Source organism: Halichoerus grypus, chromosome 2 (assembly GCF_964656455.1).
Source record: "Halichoerus grypus chromosome 2, mHalGry1.hap1.1, whole genome shotgun sequence".
Classification (NCBI taxonomy): Eukaryota; Metazoa; Chordata; class Mammalia; order Carnivora; family Phocidae; genus Halichoerus; species Halichoerus grypus.
The window spans coordinates 185490070-185509650 of NC_135713.1; the positions used below are offsets into that span (position 1 = coordinate 185490070).

General features: G+C 56.6%; 4 protein-coding genes across 4 annotated transcripts in view; all 4 read left to right on the forward strand.

Moving 5' to 3' along the window:
• The first annotated feature begins 637 nt into the window (after positions 1-637).
• Positions 638-3226, forward strand: HOXB8 (homeobox B8). The gene is made up of 2 exons (XM_036092819.2): positions 638-1126; positions 2057-3226. The coding sequence occupies exons 1-2, from the start codon at positions 703-705 to the stop codon at positions 2359-2361; spliced, it is 729 nt and encodes a 242-aa protein (XP_035948712.1). The 5' UTR covers positions 638-702; the 3' UTR covers positions 2362-3226.
• A 1210-nt stretch (positions 3227-4436) lies between these two features.
• HOXB7 (homeobox B7) lies at positions 4437-8027 on the forward strand. The gene is made up of 2 exons (XM_036092821.2): positions 4437-5021; positions 7200-8027. The coding sequence occupies exons 1-2, from the start codon at positions 4622-4624 to the stop codon at positions 7451-7453; spliced, it is 654 nt and encodes a 217-aa protein (XP_035948714.1). The 5' UTR covers positions 4437-4621; the 3' UTR covers positions 7454-8027.
• Positions 8028-10313: 2286 nt separating this feature from the next.
• Positions 10314-19581, forward strand: part of HOXB3 (homeobox B3) — a 56061-nt gene continuing 46793 nt past the window's right edge. The window contains exon 1 of the mRNA XM_078065618.1: positions 10314-10796. The gene's annotated coding sequence lies outside the window, so the exon portion shown is untranslated. The remainder of the gene's footprint in view (positions 10797-19581) is intronic.
• On the forward strand, positions 10795-19524 carry HOXB6 (homeobox B6). Its single transcript, XM_036092820.2, has 2 exons — positions 10795-17554; positions 18619-19524. Exons 1-2 carry the CDS (start codon positions 17140-17142, stop codon positions 18876-18878), a joined length of 675 nt encoding a protein of 224 aa, XP_035948713.1. The 5' UTR covers positions 10795-17139; the 3' UTR covers positions 18879-19524.

Here is a 19581-nt window from a genome sequence, read left to right on the forward strand (position 1 = left end):
CCGTATTCATTCTCTCTCTCACCCCCTCTCCCTCTCCCCCTCTCTCTCCCTCTCCCCCTCGCTCTCCCTGGGTGTTTTTTTTCTTCCCCTCCTTTTTTTTTTTTTTTCCGCTCTCTCCTCACTCCCTGGCGCTCTCTCGCTCTAGCTCTCTCTCTCGCTCGCTCTCTCTCGCTCGCACCCTCGCTCTGCGTTCTGTCCGGGAGGAGTACGGAGAAGCCAATAGGATGCGGGGTCTCTAATGGATGCAAATGATCATGAAAAGACAGTGCAAAATATGAAACAACTCATTTGCAGGGAAGTAAATCACCGAAAACTGTTTATGAACTGGCATCCCTTCTTCGAAATGTAAAGCGAGGACCTCTTTAAGTGGCGGTATATTTTTGTTTGGGGGGTGGGGGGTGGGGGGAGGGCGAGCGAGCCGCGGCTGCCATGCAAGCTTAGACTTTTGGAGGCTTCGCTGTCCTTTTCTATTCCTGGAAATCACAAAAAGTGTGGCGGCTTCGAGATCTTCTTCGCCTTTTCTTTCTTTTCTTTTTTCCCCCCCTCCTCCCTTTCCCTCTCCTTTCCTGGCGAGGGTGACTAGGAGCCGGCGAATCCGCGTTTTTTTTCTCTCTCTCTCCCTCCCTTTCCCCCTCCCCACCCCCTCCCCAACAGCCCCCAACTACAGCCGCCGCCGCCGCCGCCGCCTCAAAATTCAATAAAATGAGCTCTTATTTCGTCAACTCACTGTTCTCCAAATACAAAACCGGGGAGTCCCTGCGCCCCAATTATTATGACTGCGGCTTCGCCCAGGACCTGGGCGGCCGACCCACCGTGGTGTACGGTCCCAGCGGCGGCGGCAGCTTCCAGCACCCGTCGCAAATCCAGGAGTTCTACCACGGGCCGTCGTCGCTGTCCACCGCTCCCTACCAGCAGAACCCGTGCGCCGTGGCGTGCCACGGGGACCCGGGCAACTTCTACGGCTACGACCCGCTGCAGCGGCAGAGCCTGTTTGGTGCGCAGGATCCAGACCTGGTGCAGTACGCCGACTGCAAGCTCGCGGCCGCCAGCGGCCTGGGCGAGGAGGCCGAGGGTTCAGAGCAGAGCCCGTCGCCCACACAGCTCTTCCCCTGGATGCGCCCGCAAGGTGAGCTCGCGTCGGGGCCGGCCGGGGGCGGAAGGGAGACCAGAGGGCCCGAGGCCCGGCAGGGGGCCGGGCAGGCCCGGAGCATTTCCTCCAGCTCCTGGGAGAAGTGCCTGCTCAGGTCCGATGGCCTCCCACTTCTTTCCTCCTTCCTTCCTCCCTTCCTCCCTTCCTTCCTCCTTTCCTTCCTCCCTTCCTTCCTCCTTTCCTTCCTTCCTTCTTTCCTTCCTTCCCTCCCTCCTTCCTTCTTCCCTCCCTCCCCCCCCTTCCTTCCTCCCTCCCTCCCTCCCTTCCTTCCTTTCTTTTTTGTTTCCCTTGAAGGGGGGTCGCTAAGCGACATTTCCTGAATCCATAAACCCCTCACCCTGCCTTACTTTTCTTCTTCTCATCCTTTTTTCCCCCTTTTACTGTTTTATGGGGGTAGTGGAGAGAGGGTGGTGGGAGTGGGGGCGCTCAACTTTTGCACTTCTCAATTGCTTTATAGTTTAATTACCCTGAAGAAACTTTTCTTCTGGGGCAGAGGCTCTGGGGGCTTTTCAAGGTGGGTCCATTCGTCCTCATCCCGGCTTTTTTTATTCTTATTGCCCCCCCCTCCTTCACATCCTTCCTTCTAAAGTTTATGGCACTTTTAATAGATTTGAACCACCCCCACCCAACTCTCTGGTGCTGGTTACCAGAGGAGGGGGCTTCCCCCTTCTGGCTCCCTTAGATTCAGTGGTGTCTGATCCCTCTCACCACCACCACCACCACCACCCCCCGCGACCGCTGACCGCGGCCTCCCAGCGCCCCCGCCCCTGCACGGGGTAGAAGGTCCCCTGCCCTTATTATACTGGTCTCTTAGGCTGGTTCACGAATCTTCCAACCTTCTCCGTCTCTGCCCCCTCCCCTCTCCCCCCCGCCCCCCCGTCTCGCCTTTTCCCCCCTTCCCAGCAGCCGCCGGACGCAGGCGAGGCCGACAGACCTACAGCCGCTACCAGACCCTGGAGCTGGAGAAGGAGTTCCTATTTAATCCCTATCTGACTCGCAAGCGGCGGATCGAGGTATCGCATGCGCTGGGACTGACAGAGAGACAGGTCAAAATCTGGTTCCAGAACCGGAGGATGAAGTGGAAAAAAGAGAACAACAAAGACAAGTTCCCCAGCAGCAAATGCGAGCAGGAGGAGCTGGAGAAACAGAAGCTGGAGCGGGCCCCGGAGGCGGCGGACGAGGGCGACGCGCAGAAGGGCGACAAGAAGTAGGCTCCAGCTGGGACTGCCAGGGCCGCGGCGCCCTCCGTCCGTGGGTCCCCCGACCACGCCACGGCCGTCGCCCGCCCCCGCCCGAGAGAGCTCTGGCCCCGCGAGCGGGGCCCGGAGCCCGGCCTCCCGCCGCAGCGTCCCCCGCCGCGCCAGTCCCCGCTAGTGGTAGTATCTCGTAATAGCTTCTGTGTGTGAGCTACCGTGGATCTCCTTCCCTTCTCTTGGGGGCCGGGGAGGGGGGGAAAGAAAAGGATTTTAAGCAAGGACTCCCTCGCCCTGCGAGGGTGAGCGGCTGCGGCCTGGCTGAGCCCCCCACGCCCCCGCCCCGTGTAAAAAGCCTCCTTGTGCAATGGTCTTTTTTCCTTTGAACGTGCTTCTTTGTAATGACCGAGGTACCGATTTCTGCTAAGTTCTCCCAACAACATGAAACTGCCTATTCACGCCGTAATTCTTTCTGTCTCCCTCTCCTTCTCTCTCTTCTCTCTCTCTCTTCTCTCTCTCTTTCTCTCTCTCTCTCCGTCCTCATTTCCCCCTCCCAACCCCTCTCTCCCCGCTGCCCTCCCTAGCTCGCTGGCTTTCTCTCTTGCTTCTCTCTTTTCCTCCCAACCCCCCCCCCCTTTGGTTTGGCAATTTCGTCTTAAGTGTTTCTCAAAAGAGGTTACTTTAGTTAGCATGCGCGCTGTGGGCAATTGTTAAAAGTGTTCTTAGGTTTACTGTGAAGAGAATGTATCCTGTATCCGTGAATTGCTTTATTGGGGGGTGGGAGGGCTAATTATATATTTTGTTGTTCCTCTATACTTTGTTCTGTTGTCTGCGCCTGAAAAGGGCGGAAGAGTTACAATAAAGTTTACAAGCGAGAACCCGAGACTGGCCCGGCCCGCGCTCCTCATTTGCCCCCGGCGCCTTGCAGAGCTGGGGGGAGCCGGTCACCGGGCTCCTGCGCCCGCCAGGCCAGGCAGCCCAGAGGAGGGGGCGGGGGCTGGAGGCAGGTGGTGCGAGTCCCTTGGCCCAGAGGCGCAGGGGGTGAGGGAGGCGGCTGCGCCTGATTGGAGGAGAGAGGAACGGGGGAGGGGAGCCCAGAGAAACCCCCTCCCTTCGCGTTCCGAGGCTGCTGGCGCGAGACCCAGGCGCCCAGGCCACGCTGGAGAGATGCGCCCGGGCTGGTGGCTGTATCCCCCTCCAACTCCCCCTTTGTTTCTGTGGGCCCTCTCCTGTTTGTACGTGCATGTGTGTGGAGGGGTGGATAAAACTGGAGTGCAGGGCCGTTGAACAAGCTTATATATTTATTTTTCCCGGATTGGGTGGGTGGGTGGGTGGGGGAGCAGGAGGAGAGGAGAGATGCTCTTCCCCGCCTCTCCCTCTCCACGACTTGGCCACCTTCGCCCAGCTCCGAGGTCGTGGCTCGCCGCCTTCCTTCCTTCGCTGCCCCTGCTTCTCCGGCAGCCACGCTCGACTGAGGCATCCGCCTCCCGGAACCAGGAGAGCAGTATACCCAGGCCGCCCTCCTCCCTTCCTTTCTCTTCCCACCCACCCCACCCCCTTCCTTTTTTATTTTCAAACTTTTTTTTTTTTTTAAGCCACCAGAAACCGCAGCATCCAACGCCCGTGGGCTGGATCCCGCGCCTGTAGGAGCACCCACGAAGCCTCACTGCATCCCTGCCTGTATGTCTGGGGGCGCCGAGAGAGAGCCAGGAGGCCAGGCTCACCTCCGCTCCTCACCTCGGGAGGACCGGACCAAGTTCCCCCAAAGGCCCAGCCAGGCGAAATTGGCCCAGATTAATAAAGACCTGACCTGCCCCCACCCACCCAGTTGCGGGCAATCCCTGCATTTGTTTCTCGTTGGGTAACCGGCTGGGGAGGTGGGGGGGGGTGACAACACGGATCGCTCGGAGGTTATTTATTTTCCCTTCTACTCAATCCCTTCCTCCCCAAATCTCGCCTGCAAGCTGCCTCCAGCCCAAGGGGGTCGACAGCGGCCCTTGAGCCCCCAGCCCCAATCCACAGGGCTTGGCTTTCCCATTCATTATTGATCATATTTTATAAATCCAACGCCACACAATTTTTTCCACATTACCGGGAGCCGTGGGGAGGCCGCCCGGCCATTGGCGGAGGGGACGTCACGTGGGCGGGGTCACGTGGTCCGGAGAGGAAAAAGGGGGTCCTTTTTGGTGTAAATCTGGACTCTAATTCTGTAATATATCAAGGAATCTCGTAAAACCGACACTAAAACGTCCCTGCCTACAAATCATCCGGCCAAATTATGAGTTCATTGTATTATGCGAATGCTTTATTTTCTAAATATCCAGCCGCAAGTTCGGTTTTCGCTACCGGAGCCTTCCCTGAACAAACTTCTTGTGCGTTTGCTTCCAACCCCCAGCGCCCGGGCTATGGAGCGGGTTCGGGCGCTTCCTTCGCCGCCTCGATGCAGGGCTTGTACCCCGGCGGGGGGGGCATGGCGGGCCAGAGTGCAGCCGGCGTCTACGCGGCCGGCTACGGGCTCGAGCCGAGTTCCTTCAACATGCACTGCGCGCCCTTTGAGCAGAACCTCTCCGGGGTGTGTCCCGGCGACTCCGCCAAGGCGGCGGGCGCCAAGGAGCAGAGGGACTCGGACTTGGCGGCCGAGAGTAACTTCCGGATCTACCCCTGGATGCGAAGCTCAGGTAACGCCGCGCACCGAGCCATCCCGAGCCGCAGTGGCCCGGCCACATTCCCCGGAAGGCGCCCCCTTCCCGGCCAAGTGCTCCTTTCCGCGTCCAGAGTGCCCCCGGTAGGAGGTCGGCCCTGGGGACGCGGCAGCCCCTCGGCCGCAACCCGGCGCGCCGCCCCCACCCCAACCCCCACCCCACCCCCATTTTTGCTCGGTGCTCTCAGGCTCCTTCTGCTCCCTCGGCGGATCTTTCTCCGCCGACGCCGTGGCGCTCCGAGCCCCCCGCCCGACCCCCACCTTTCCTCCCGGCCTTTTAGCTTTAAATATTTATCAGCCGCGCCGGCACGGGCTGGAGACGAGGCCGTTTGTCTTGTGGAGGAAGGCTGGGGTTTGCAGAGAATAGCCATTAGGGTCTCCCCCCTCCCTTCTCCCTTCCCCCGCCGGGGATCTCAGCTCTGGGTGTGTCCCCCAGCCCCAGCTTGGAGGTCTGGGGGAGGGGGCCCGCAGTGCAGAGCAATTCTCCCCTCCCCCTTCCTTCCCAGCCAACCCCGCTCCCCCATTATTCCCTTCTGGACAATTAGAGGTGGGCTCTAGAGGCTTGGCGGGAGGAGGGGGTATGAGAAGAGATGAAGATCCAGCCAGGGACACAGAGCCAGAGAGGCAGGTGGAGAGAGGGGGGTTGAGGCCAAGAGAGATGAGGCTCCTGACCCCCCAGTGAACTTGGGAAGGGGGAAGCAGAACTAGAGAAAGGGTCAGAAGCCTCATAGGAGTACAGCAGGCTTCCTCAGGTGCCCTTCCTAGGGAGCCTAAGTACCCCCTGGAGAACTGGCCAGCAAGTTTGCAGGTATCGTTCCAGAAGGGTGAATGTCCTCTTTGGGGAGGGACTAGGACTGCATGGAGCCAGATCACGAGTTAGAGAGTGCAGGCCACTGAGCCAGCTGCTGCAGGAGCCCCAAGGGACCCGGGCTCTGTGGGGTCTCCTGACTAGCCAGAACCAGACATCTTTCTTCGTGCTGCCCTGAATTCAGGGGCCAACTCCAAGGTTCAGAAGGCCCAAGACTTGTGGTCAGAGGCTCCCCAGTCCAGTCAGAAGAGGCCCAGCTCTTACACCATCAGTATTGGTGGTCACGGTCCCCATTACCTGCTCCATAATTCAACTGCCTTTCCAGTTGGTTTATCAAAGCCCCAATTTTTCTGCTCGTAAACATTTCAGCTTGGCTTTTATCTGACTTGAAATTAGGGCCCCTAGGCTCTCCTCCCATGTCTACTTCCCAGGAGGGCTGGCACCAGCAGCTCCCCCAGTACAACCTCCCCCAAGGCTCCTTAGGGTTTCGGCCTAACCTGGAAAGCTCTCCTCTGCCCTTCAGTCGCCACTTCCCAGATACTTCATGTTCCACCCCAAGCCAGGCTGCTGTTTCCCCTGTGCCTTCCTGGAGGCCCAAAGATTGATTTGGAAAACTGGGTTGTCTGGGCAGGTGGGCAGGCAGGACAGCCTGGCCCTGTCTGAACCTGAGCCACTCACTGGAAAAAGTCATCAGAGGGCCCCTGCTGTCAGGCCAACTCCAGGCTCCCAGGAAATCTGCAAATTCTCACCTCCTCCTCATTCCACAACAGGCTCTGCGTGTGTGTGTGTGTGTGTGTGTGTGTGTGTGTGTGTGTGTGAGAGAGAGAGAGAGAGAGAGAGAGAGAGAGAGAGAGAGAGACTGGGTCTCTGAGCTTCCTTTGTTTCCTTTTCTTTTTGGGAAAAGCACTCAAGCCAGGCCTAGAGCCCCACTCCACTTGCATGGTTTCCATTGCCTCTTACCCTAAAGACCATCAGAGTCGTATCCAAAAGGGGAGTCTTAGGGTGCCTGGTCTCAGGGGTGATGGGAGGATTAACCTTCCTTCTATACCACATACACCCCTCGGGTGCAGGGCCTTCAAAAGCCAGCCGGTTAAATCTTGGGTTCAGAAGCCCTAGGCTGGAAGACTTTCTGGGTGGCAAATGGGGACGTTTGCCTCAGGAGGCCTCTAGGAACGTTGAGGGAAGAGGGAAGGCACACGCTGGGGTATGGAAAGTAAGAATTTGGTTTAGAGGGGAAATGGGCTCTTCCACCCACTGACCCCAAACCTAAGGGTCTGAGAGGGAGATGGGCACTCTCGTGGCTTTTCCCACACGCACTCATTATTCTCCTTTAAATACTGTGCGCAGGGACTGACCGAAAGCGAGGCCGCCAGACCTACACCCGCTACCAGACGCTGGAGCTGGAGAAGGAGTTTCACTACAACCGCTACCTGACGCGGCGGCGGCGCATCGAGATCGCGCACGCGCTCTGCCTCACGGAAAGACAGATCAAGATCTGGTTCCAGAACCGGCGCATGAAATGGAAAAAGGAGAACAAGACCGCGGGCCCTGGGGCCACAGGCCAGGACAAGGCCGAGGTGGAGGAGGACGAGGAAGAGTGAGAGCCGGAGAAAGGGCAGAGGAAGAGAGCCAGAAAGGGAGAGAGGGGGAAGCCCAGCTCTGAGAACTGAACCAGGAAACTCAAATTAAATAGGGAGGGGGAAAACTATTTAAGTAGTGGAAAGCAGTTTAAAAATTTTTTTAAGGAGAGACGTGAAATTTTGGTTTCTTAACACTGAAAAAGAATACTACCTACAGAAAAGTCCGGCGGGTTTGTTTTGTACGATATGGGAAGAAAATCACCTACCTGTTCTGTAGCTTTTCTGCCTCCCCTTTTCTATGTCGCTACTGTAAGGTCTTTGTAAAATCTTGCTGTTTTGTAAGCCCCTTTCTTTGATGCTGTCTTTGTGGTCTGTGGGTCTGGACTAACGTGTGTGGTTCCCTGTCCTCCTGAGCCCCCCCTCCTTCCCAGTAGCGGACTGAAGGGGCCTTAGGGAGCCCCATGGACCCACCGACTAGCTCAAGTGTCGCCTCTGTGCACCTGGCCTGCTCCTTGCTCCCGCTAGCCCCTGTGAGCCTCTTTACATTGTATGTGTACCTGAAGGATGGAGAAATAAAACACAATTTAAAAACGAACAGATGACCTATTTTCTGTGTTTCCCTAAAGCTGAGGGTGGGGGGTCAGGGTGAGCCATGCATCCCTGAGCCCCTTGGCTCCAACTTCTGCTGCTAGTCATTTCTTTCTGTGCTGGGGTCTGCTCTTTTTCCTGGTGCTCCTGGCTCTGGGGGCTGTCAACAAGTGAACCCCGATAGGACACACGCACCTCCCTTTACATTCTTTTACACACACTGACATACCCAAATGCACAAATCACACATATTTACAGGCTGACGTCACACATAAGTAAATCTATACATTGTCACCTACAGTCACAACTAAACACCCCATATTCATATGTCCATAAATAAACATACGGGCATTCACACATCCCAACTCTACCCTGGAACACTGCGTTCACACACACTCACAAGTAAACACACATTCACACTTACAGCGACATTGATACATACCAATGCGCATTCACACATTGGCTTATAAACACAGATTCACATTTGCCCCCAAGTAAACACATCCATGAGCCCACACGCTCAGTCACACCCGTTCACAAAACAAAACCCGCACCCTTCCGCAAACTGCCTCATCCAGGCCTTCAAACCAGGCTGCGGCTTGGTGGCCGAGCTGGGGCACAAATACAGAGCTGAAATCCGAAGTGTTGGGCCCCACGCGACGGAAGAGGGGAAGGAAAGGGAAGGTGACCACCCAAATCCACTCCCGCTTCTTGGGCGGCGTTGGGCAGAAGCCAGGCCGCCGAGCAGACGCCCCCGCCAGCCCAAAGAGGCCTCCAACACCAGGGCGCGCCCGGGCTTCCGCCCCCTCGGCAAGCATTTTCCGCAAGACCTATTCGGTTATTTTATTTCAACTTATTTTACTTTCATTTATCTCATTCTAAATTAACAAAGCGATCCAAATAGAATTTTTAAATGGGTGGAGGGAGGAGTGGATGACCCATGAGAACGGGAGCCTGAGCGGTGCAAGTTTACCCGGCTAGTGTGGCCGCATCCCGGCCGCTCTGAGCCCAGCCGCGGGCCGCCGGAGCTCCGCGGGCTTCCTCCGCGCGTTGCTGCCCGCGGTCCGCGCTGCCGGCGACCTGGAATCTTCTCCGGAATACAGAGACAGAGAGAAAAGAGAGAAAACAATTTTGGGGGGATGGTATTTCGTTTCCTGCATTTAGGCGCTGGTAGCTCAATTCAAAATACAGGAGTATTTCAGGGAAACTGGGAAACACGGGGTGAATTTTGTTTGATGGTGGTGGTGGTGGTCGGGTTTTTTTTTTTTCCCCCTCCGAAACACCCCTTGATTGAGGAACATAAACCTGGAGGATGGCCCCTACGCACCTAGACCTGTGGAGCTGATTTTTAGAATTTATTCGATTATAAACCTTGGATTATTTAAATGCAAAGAACAGGTTTGGGGACAGAAAGGGGGAAGCAGGTTGGAATGGAAGCGCGTTTTAGGAGAATCTCTTTAATTTGAATTTGTAAGTAAAAGTCCCCTGAACCTGCAGTTTCTCCCATTAATGACCGCAGAACCCCCAGGAGAGCACATGGAGCTGTCACTGGGAACCTGGGCATGTGGGCATTTGGGTGGGAGAGGCAGGGATCTGGCCTCACCCTCTTCCAATTTCTGGGGTGCAGAGGCGAGAATCTGGTAGCTAGATTGTCCACCTTGGCCTCTCTCAGGGCCGCCTTTCTTCCCCAGGCAAAAACTAGGCCCTAGGGGATGTAGGGCCCCCACACCCGCAATGCTACAAGCCTCACAGGTGGGGGTCCCGCCATCTAGAGGGCTGGAAACAAGGGGGGCATTCAGGGGGCACTGAAGCCTTCATTTTGCCCTGATGCAAGTGGCAATTTTGGATACCCGCTGTTACTCCCGACTCACCCCAAAACTACCTTAGAATGGCCCCTGTGTGGAGGATTTGGGGTGAATTCTTACTAGAAGAGGGGGCCAGAGTTCCTGCGAGAATAGGGAGGTTCTGGAAAGAATCCCCTTCCCAGATGGACCATTGTGGCTCCTCCGCCTGATTCCCTGCACCCCAAATCTCACCCCTTCTCAGATTGGGGTTTCCCCAAATAGCGAGAAGGAGAAGAAAAGAAGATGGCGACCGAGAAAAGGGTTGCTGGTGGAGCAGCCATGAAGAAATGCAATAAATTCCTTGTTGTTTTATGAAAATTTACAACTTTGTGATAGAAGTTTATGAGTGGTTGAATCCAGCGATTGGCCGGCGCCGGTCATGTGGCCGGGCGATCGTGAACATGAACTTTTTATCATTTCCCTGGTGGTTATAATGCAGCATTCTTTTGGACACCACACCTAGGTCGGAGCACTGTCGTCCTTCAGGGCTCCAGCCTCTTGATATTTTTATACTTCAGTATCAGCTCGATAAAGCAAAAGAGAGAGAGGAAGAGAGAGGGAGAGGGAGAGGAAAGGAGAGAGAGAGAGAGAGAGAAGGAGGGGTGGGAATTACACAAAAGAGAGAACCAAAAATAATTTTAATTTCTAAGTTGATTTGCTTGCTGATCTGGGATTTTAGTCATCATGGAGGGTAAATGGACAATCTGCCCAGGACTGCAGCCTGATACCATTTTTCAAAGCCAGAACTTACTCCATTTTCTATGCAAATATCAGAAAAGCGAAACACCCTCTCTCCCAAGTCAGAGAAGGGGAAGCGACGGCTCTCAGGTTGGGACAATATTATCTGGAAGATGAAGGCGAAACAGAACGCTTTTCCCCCCTTCCTCCTCACCTCTTTCAATCGGAGGAAAGAGATCCCAGGGTCTACAAAGGTAAGGGAGATTCTACAATTCTCTTCTTATTCTTTTGCACCGATTTTGTAGGGGGTGGGGCTTAGGTTTGTCTCCCTCTCCCCCCACCCCAAGACGGGGCTGAACCCCACCTCTGGGCACTGCAGGGAGAGGCTTCTCAGGAAATTCGGTGGCCGAGAGAAAGAGAGAGAGAGAGAGAGGTGGCTGCTTCCTGGAGGGGGAGCCAGGGCAAGGAAGACAGGAGGAGGAACCGAAAGGGGCCACGGAGGCGAGCTCTAAGTCGCCTTTTTAAGCTGGGAGAAGAGGCTCAAGCGAGGGGGCTGCGAAAGAGAGGACAGGGGTGTCTGCGCTGCGGGGCGCCCCAGAAGCCGGTTGCTACGGCCCCGGTGGGTGTGCGCCCCCTCCCCCTCCCCCCATCCCTCCCTTGTTCCGGCCTCCCCCAGTTGCCCCGGCGCACTTCTCTTGCCCGGTGTGGGTGTCGGCGCTTTCCCGGAAGCACTGGCACAAGGGGCGGTGGCGCTGAGGGACGTCCTGGTCTCTGGAGGGCCTGGAATCTCCGCAGAGGCCCGCGAGGGCGCGGAGGCAGCGGCTAGAGGGACAGAGAAAGAACAATTCACAGAGAAATGCTCATTATCTCCCTTCGGGAGACGTTTCTGAAATTAAAGGGCACCCAAATCGAGGGAGACCCCCCTCCCCCCAGGAAGCCAGCCCGAGCATGCCCAGGTCTCTCGCCACTCCCGCAGGAGGGAGCCTCGCTCTGAAGGGAGACAGTTTTGTGGTTTTTTAATGCGGTAGGTTACAGCGTGTTGGTTTCCGTGCAATATTGATTCTATTACTTGTGTTTTATTGGTATGGGCGTGTGGATTTCGGTGGAGAAAATTGCCATGTGTGTGTGTCTGAAGTGGGAACATTTCAAACTTTCCTGGATCCAAACGTGTTGATTGTGGAGAAGCTGTTGAGCATGTTGTTGTGTTTTAAGCTTGTAAACAAAAACAAAAACAAAAAAGAGAGAGAGAGAGAGGGGGGGGGACAAAGGGAGAGAAGAAGAAAATAAAAAGAAAACCCAATTAGGGAAACTGATGGTGTCTGGACTGGAGAGCTGCCTGGCACTGAGCTCAGACAGCTAGTCCTGTCCCTCCGGCGCCTGATTTCATTCTCCAGCCAGGCCTCCTGGGGGTGAGGAGGGGGGAGAAGAAGCATTGGGCGGGAGACTGAAATTCCTAAAGTAGCTGGTGGGGTGGAAGAAGGGGGAAGCTGGTCAGAACCTAAAAACCAAGTGAGAGGGCTTCTGGGGGAAGCTGCCAGCAGAGAGATAAGCAGCTTTGGGCATGGAGGGCAGGAGAGACTGCGATTTAGTTTGGTTTGCACAAATAGGTGATTGCTTTTCTCTTTTTGAAGACCAGATGCAGAGCGTTCAGCCTCGGGCCTGTGGTGGCCCAGGAATTGCTGGCGATGGGGGTGGGTAAGGGGATATTGGCCCTCTCGAGCCTGGGCTGGGAAGAGAGGGATGCAGGCCACTTGTGGCGCTGGAAGGGGGCCCCTGGAGGCACAGGTAGATGCCCAGGAAGCAGGCCCGGACTGGGTGCCTGCAGGGACCCCTGGGCTGCGCCGGGAGAGAAGTCCTCGGTCAGCACCCACGGCACTCGGGGCCTATTCTCAAAGGAAGATTTCCCCAAACCCATCCAGACTAAAGGTCTTTTTCTCCTGTAGTCTTGGCGAGGTATAAATCACCCCTTAGACAGTTTGCTCTGACCCAAATTATGCGGTTTGCTGCCATCTACCGTCCGTTCGGAGACATGCGGCTTCGGCGCCGCAAGCCCGGCGACACCGCCTGAACCGTGCCCGACGCCTGGAGCCCCCGCTGCTCAGGTTCGGCGGGTTTTGGGGGACGTCGGCCCAGATTGTCGCTTTCCGCTGGACCATGGTACCCGCCCGTCCGCGTGTGGATTAGAGAACAAGTGTGCCCTCCCCTCGCCCGCCCCATCCCAGCTCCAAACCCAGCGGCTGGCTGAGAACACGGCTTTTTCTAGGTCATATTTAAAAAGGACTAATACTGCATCCCGCGGGCAGGGGGCCCTGAACCAAAGGGTTGGGGGATCAGAGTCGCGAGCCCTCACCCTCCTACCCCTCCAAGGCTCGAGAGGGGATCATCCGGGCGGCTTGGGAGATTCGAGGCCAAGGCTGTTCAAGGTTTATTTGGTTTTCTTTTCGGCCAAGGGAGGGGGCCAGCAGGGGAGGCGCCGGCCCCCGCAGTTCCACTCGGCTGTCAAAAGACAAACCCGGGTCTGTGTTCTCCGGGTTGGCTGGTGGGTCTTGCCAGTTGCTTGGCCGGTGAGTCCGTGGTGAAGGAATTGAGCCGAAATTTTCTGGAAACTGTTGGTGTCTGCAAGTGAATGTGGGTCCCCTCCCCCATTCTCGATCGTTTCAAGCGAAATCGACACAAATATGCTTTAGGAAAAAATTGGGAGTGGGAGTGGGGATCAACCATTAAGGAACCAAACCACTGTGATTTCCGTTCCTGCCGGACCCCTCACACCCGCTTAACCCGATCGCTTTCCCAGAAGGGGGTGGCGAGGGCAGGGGTACGCTCCTCTGCTGCCGCGTTTGAATATTGGCCCCTGTCTCACGGGTTACTGATTAGCTCGGGCTTTCAAGCCGCAGGAGGAAACCCTGGCTGCTCCTTTCAAGGTGCTGTGGCCCCAGTTCCTGGGCGGAGGCTCCAGGAAATTGCCTGCGGTGCCAGGCAGGCCGAGGTGTTACTAGGGTCTGGCCCAGAGCTGGAGGAGCGGCGAGGTCGAGGGGGCCCGGCGGTGCTGGGGGGCAAACCCCGCGGCTGCGCTCCCCGGGTCGATGGCGCCTCAAGTGTCTGCACCACAGGAGCCTCCTTTCAGCTTTCCGGCAGCAAGAGTGACTTTCGGTGGCCAGAAGGCCCGGCCCAGTGCGGAGGCCCCCGGGCAGCCGCTGGAAAGTCTTGGGCCCCTCTTTCTTGGGGGCAGTCCGGAGGACAGGTAGGGAGGGAAGGCGGCCTGTACAGGGGGTTGAAACACTTTGGCTCTTAGGGTGCCGATGGACCTGGTTAGGGAGAAAGGGGAGGGAGCCCAGCGTCACCGCCAATCCCACCCCACCCCCCCATATCAGAGAAGAGGATGTTCATTTGCATAATGGAAATGAGGTCTTTGTACCGCGTGCCGGACGGGCCAATTTTAAGGCAATATCCCTTGTAAACAGCTCCCAAAGGTTGAGAACTCCCTCTGGGAACATTTATGTTCCCCAAATTCAGAGCATCACACAGTCTAGGGGAAGAATTGGGTTGAGATGTCTTAATTTGCTCCACCCCAGCCGGAGTTGGGAGTGGGTTGGGGCAAGATGCTCACAACCCAATGAGCTGGAGGTGGGGGGAGCTTTGTAGCTGAGAGGAAATGGGAAGCCTGGACAGTGTCTCAATCCCCCCTTACCTCCATACACATCCCGGCAAAAACCCCTCCCTGAGGTTACCAGTACAGGAGAATTTTGCTCACGAGCTGAACACAACTTGGACATTTCCCTGGGAGATGAAAATGCGTGCGCGTCCACGGGAGCTCAGATTCACAGCACAGAAAATTACAATTATAAATTCTGCCTGTGGGGTTTCTCTGCAATCCTTCTGTTGTGTCCTCAATACTTGGTACACATTTCTATCCACCTCTCTCTATACACACTTCCTCAGTGAGGCTGGGAGAGACACCCCAGACTGGCAGACAGCTGTGCCTGCTGGGTATTTACATATTCTCCCTTGGAGACAGACAGACGATGGTGGACCGAACCACAGACAAATTCGTAGAGATCTGGCTCCAGAAACCAGGCGGCCTCTGGCCAGGCCCTACCCGTCTGCTCTTTCTCCCAAACAAACGGATCAGACGAATAAACGCTCATAAATACCTCTGGGCTTAGATAAGAGCGATGAGGCGCTATTTCCTTTCATGCCGGACTCCAGGCGCCCAGGCCCTGCCTTTGCGGCTCCATCTCATGACAGGCAACCTGCAGAGGTGAGGTTAATTTGGGGCCGTGACTTTAAGGATAAGGCAGTTATTTTCGTACTTCTATCACAGGGAAGTCTCCCTGCCTTATGGCATCCTACTTAGTCCAGACTCTACAGCAAAGCCCACACCGTCCAGTTCTAGGAAGGGGACACTGTGGCCAGGGAGGAGGCAGAACGGATGTGGCCCAAGGCCCAGCCTCAGTGGCAGGGAGGAGGGATGGTGCATACAGACACTCTCCTGACCTTGCTCCCCCAGACCAAATGTTCCCTATTCCTCTCTAGGAGTGGGCCCAATCACTGCTAGACTGGGGCACGTAGGATTCTTCATCATTAGCAGGCTTGAGTTTTCTTAAATCTTGATAAACCTCCCCCTAGAGTTTGGCTAGGAAGTGGTTGGTGGGACGTGCAGGGATCACCACTCGGCTGTGAGGGTATAGCCTAGAAGTTGTCCTGAATTCAGGGAGCCTTGTAGGCCACTTTGCAGCCAACCACGTTCCTGCCCTTGGTCGCCAACCTCAGCCCTCTACCACTTTCCCTAGTGTCTTGTGCCATCTGCAGTGGACAAATCTGGCCCACAAAAAGGAGCCCAAAGAACAAGGCAGAGGAGAGTCAGCCTGGCCCCTTTATCATCAGATTTTGTCACGCATCCTGGCTCATTCCAGAACCCAGGTCTGAAGGTTATCACCCTTTACTGCCTGGCCTCCACGTGCCTAGTTAGAATGTTGAAAACACATTGTGGTTCAGTCTTCCAGCCTGGCTTCAGTGCTCATTTTCCTTAGATGAGAGAGAGAGAGAGAGAAAAATGAATGGAAATGAGCACTCTTTCTCACACCCAAGCTTGTGCAGCAGCAAAGCTGGTGATACAAATATGAGGTGTGGGAGGGACTGGAGAGATGCTGAGAGACAGACAGGAGGGTGGTGAGCATCTGGAGAGGGGATTCGGGCTGATAGTTGTAAGCTGCCTGCTGGGTCCCCAGGAGGATGCAGACACCTCTCCCTCCTTAGAAAACTAAATCCAAACCAAGTCTTGGGAAAGAATTAATTTTAAAAAGAACTGCCAGCTTCTGGAGAGACCTGGAAAAGGAGCAAGGGCCCCTCTCTTTCCGGTTGTCTTTGATTGCCTCAAATATCAGGAGGTTTTGAGGACCCGGAATTGGAGGAAGAACAATTTCTTCCCTGGGCCCAGACGTCCTGAGACATCTTTGATTCCTGAGACTCTGTAGCCCAGGATATTCTAATAATTTGGGGGGTAGAGGGTGGGGATGGAGTGAGGGTTACAGGCAGGATAGGGATCAGACAACCTAGGCTGGGCAACGCCCCTCACTCCTCCTCTCCCTACTGCGCAAGCGAAGAGAAGGTGAGTCCCTTTCCCGGGTGCCCCTTCCTGTGCCAAAGAGCAAGCAGCACTTGCTCAAATCAGGCAGGATGTCTTGGGCAGCAAGAGCCTTCCAGGAAGCTCCTAGCCTAGCCTAACCTGGCCACAGAGCCAGAGGGGGAAGCTTGGGCTCAAACCCTCCTCCCATTTCCCAGCCTGCTGGGTCCTCTGGGCAGCAGGCTCTGGCCTGCCCTTCAGACCATAAGAGCTGAGAAGCAGCAGGAATAATAAACCCAGGCTTGGAGGAGGCAGGGTAGACCTGAGAAATAGGAAAAACCAGTTTTCAAAACCTGGGGAGGGGAGAGTTTCTTCTTCTTCGCCTCTCCTTCTGAAAATGATGCTAAATAGTGAACCCTGCTCCTGGTCTACCCACACAAAACCCTAGACACAACCCTTTTTCCTTTAGTTCTCACCTCACCACACGGACAGGGACATTTACGCACCCTTCCCTTGAGGGAATGGGGCTCAAGCAACGCAGGGGTTAACTTTTCTGAAAACACAATTAACTTTTTCCTATCCTGCGTGGGGAGGGGAGGGATATATTTATTTAATCACTGGGGGATGGGGTGGTCTCAATCCAAACGCTCCCTCCTCCCTCAAAGGCACAGACGCCTCTTTCGCAGATCCTGCGTAGGTGGAACAGGACGCGTTGTGTTGTCGGGGAGAGAGAGAGAGAGAGAAAGGAGAAGGAGAAGAAGGAGGGAAAAAAAAAGGTTGATAGGTTTGTGCGCGGGTCCCTCGCGCGGGCTGCGCTCCTCCTGGGTGCTATTTGACAATTCCTGCCTCTGCCATTGGTCAGTGTTGGATCAGATGGTTGTATTTCCTTCTGGCCCTCACTGGCACCTCGCCATCCCCCCTCAGCTAAAACCCAATCTCAGATATACTACTAATAGGCGCGGCGCTCGGACTATAAAACACAACAAATCATAAACCCGGCGGAGCAGCAGCGGCCGAGCGCGCCTCCCCTCCCAATGAGTTCCTATTTCGTGAACTCCACCTTCCCCGTCACTCTGGCCAGCGGGCAGGAGTCCTTCCTGGGCCAGCTGCCGCTCTACTCGTCGGGCTATGCGGACCCGCTGAGGCACTACCCCGCGCCCTACGGGCCCGGGCCCGGCCAGGACAAGGGCTTTGCGGCTTCCTCCTATTACCCGCCTGCTGGCGGCGGCTACGGCCGAGCGGCGCCCTGCGACTACGGGCCGGCGCCGGCCTTCTACCGCGAGAAGGAGTCGGCCTGCGCGCTCTCGGGCGCCGAAGAGCCGCCCCGGTTCCACCCTGAGCCGCGGAAGTCCGACTGTGCGCAGGACAAGAGCGTGTTCGGCGAGGCCGAAGAGCAGAAGTGCTCCACTCCCGTCTACCCGTGGATGCAGCGGATGAATTCGTGCAACAGTGAGTGAGCCCTCCCGCGGCCGCCCCGACCCCCGCGGGCCCCCACCCCCGGGGACAGACGTAGCGCCCCCTCCCTCCCCCGGGGTGCCGGGTGGGCATCTCCGTTAGGAGCTCAGGGAAGACTGGGCGCCCGCCCGAGGTCTCCCGCTCTGTCCTCTCGCCCTCAGGAGTTACAAAGTTTGCAAAGTCCCAGCTGCACTGGGAGCCAGGGGGAGCGAGTGGGCTCTCCGGGAGCGGCGCGCCAAAGCCCGATGCCGGGGCAGGGGAGGGGGCAGGGGCCGCAGCCACTGGCGTGGCTTCTCCACCCGCCCCCCCCCTGCGGCCCCCCCCCCAGCCCGGGTCGGATCCCCCACCCGAAGACGGTTCCATTAAAAACGGAGTGCGTCACGGGAAGGGGGGCGGCGTGACGCTGGCGAGAGGGAGAGTTGAGTCCGTCCGGGACTGTGTTTCCCTGGGGGTTCGGGGCTGGGGAAAGAGGAGGCACCAGGAAAGGGGTGGTAGTCAGAGGAAGGAGGGAGGGAGAATAAGGGGAAGAAAGGGAGAGGCAGCTGGCCCAGGGGGAGAGAGGGAGAAGCAGGCGCCTGGGTCTCAGGTTGGATTATTTGTCGGCCTTAAGTCCCAAATTGATGTCCATTAGCGGGACACGAAAGTGAGGAGCCGTTAATGCCGACTATGGATCGATCCACGTCATTACGGATTAAGGGCTGGAATCTATCACAGGGTGGTGGGGGAGTCAGATAGATGGAAAGAAAAGATAAGGCTAGGAAGAGACACACACCTGCCCAGTACTTACCCAGCCCCTCCCCCTTGGCTCAGGTGGGATTTTAAACTCGCCTCCCATCCCCCACCAAGAGCCTAGACCAGAGGCACAGGCCTGGGAGACCCGGAGGGAATCTGGAGGGGGCGCTGGAGGAGTGAGGAAGTTGGGGGAGGGGGGGAAGCAGGGAACTCGAAGAGTGCAGGGCATCCCGGGACAGGCTAGAGTCCATGTTTGAGGGTCGAGTGGGGGAGGGGGTTCTGGCCCTGGTGACCCCAGGCCTCAGCATCTTCTCTCTGCGTAACAGGTTCCTCCTTTGGGCCCAGTGGCCGGCGCGGCCGCCAGACCTACACCCGCTACCAGACCCTAGAGCTGGAGAAGGAGTTTCACTACAATCGCTACCTGACGCGGCGGCGGCGCATCGAGATCGCGCACGCCCTGTGCCTGACCGAGAGGCAGATCAAGATCTGGTTCCAGAACCGGCGCATGAAGTGGAAAAAGGAGAGCAAACTGCTCAGCGCGTCTCAGCTCAGTGCCGAGGAGGAGGAAGAAAAGCCAGCCGAGTGAAGGCGCCGGAAAGGGAGGGGGGACGCGAAGGGAGCGGCCTGTGGGGGAGCCGAGGGCGTCGGAGAGCCCGGAGAAGGCTCTGCGGGCGGGGGGCCCGGGGGACCTGCTCTCTAGCACGCGACAGGCGGGGCCCAGCGCTCTCCTGGACGCCCCCACCCGCAGAGCTCTCCCTGGGTGCTGGGAGGCCTTGCCGCCTGAGCCCACCCAGCACCCCGAGCGCCCCCTCCATCCCTGCGGGATCGCTTCAGCCCCATCAGGCTCCCCTATGAGAACTGAGGACCGGATTCACTTGATGTTTCCTGGAAGCAGAGCAAAATGCTCTTGTCCGTGTCGCGTCTCATTTCGTCCATGTCCCCCGTGCACGGTTCAATGGTAGATTCGCAGTCCCCTCAGCAGGGGCCTCGAAGACTCCCTGACCCCAGACCTCTCTCCCACCCCCTCCCTAAAGCCACTGGAAGGAGCACATACTACCTAGAAGTAAGAAGAGGAGCCTCAGAAGAAAACAAAGTTCTATTTTATTAATTTTCTATGTGTTGTGTTTGTAGTCTTGTCTTAGCTCTGGACGTGAAATACTTCGGTAATAATATTAATATTATTAATAATGATGATGATGAAAATAATAATAATAATAAAGATGTAAAAACTCGCCGCTCAGTCACCTCTGCTCCTCCCCTGCCACTCCCCCACCCCCAAGGCCACCCCA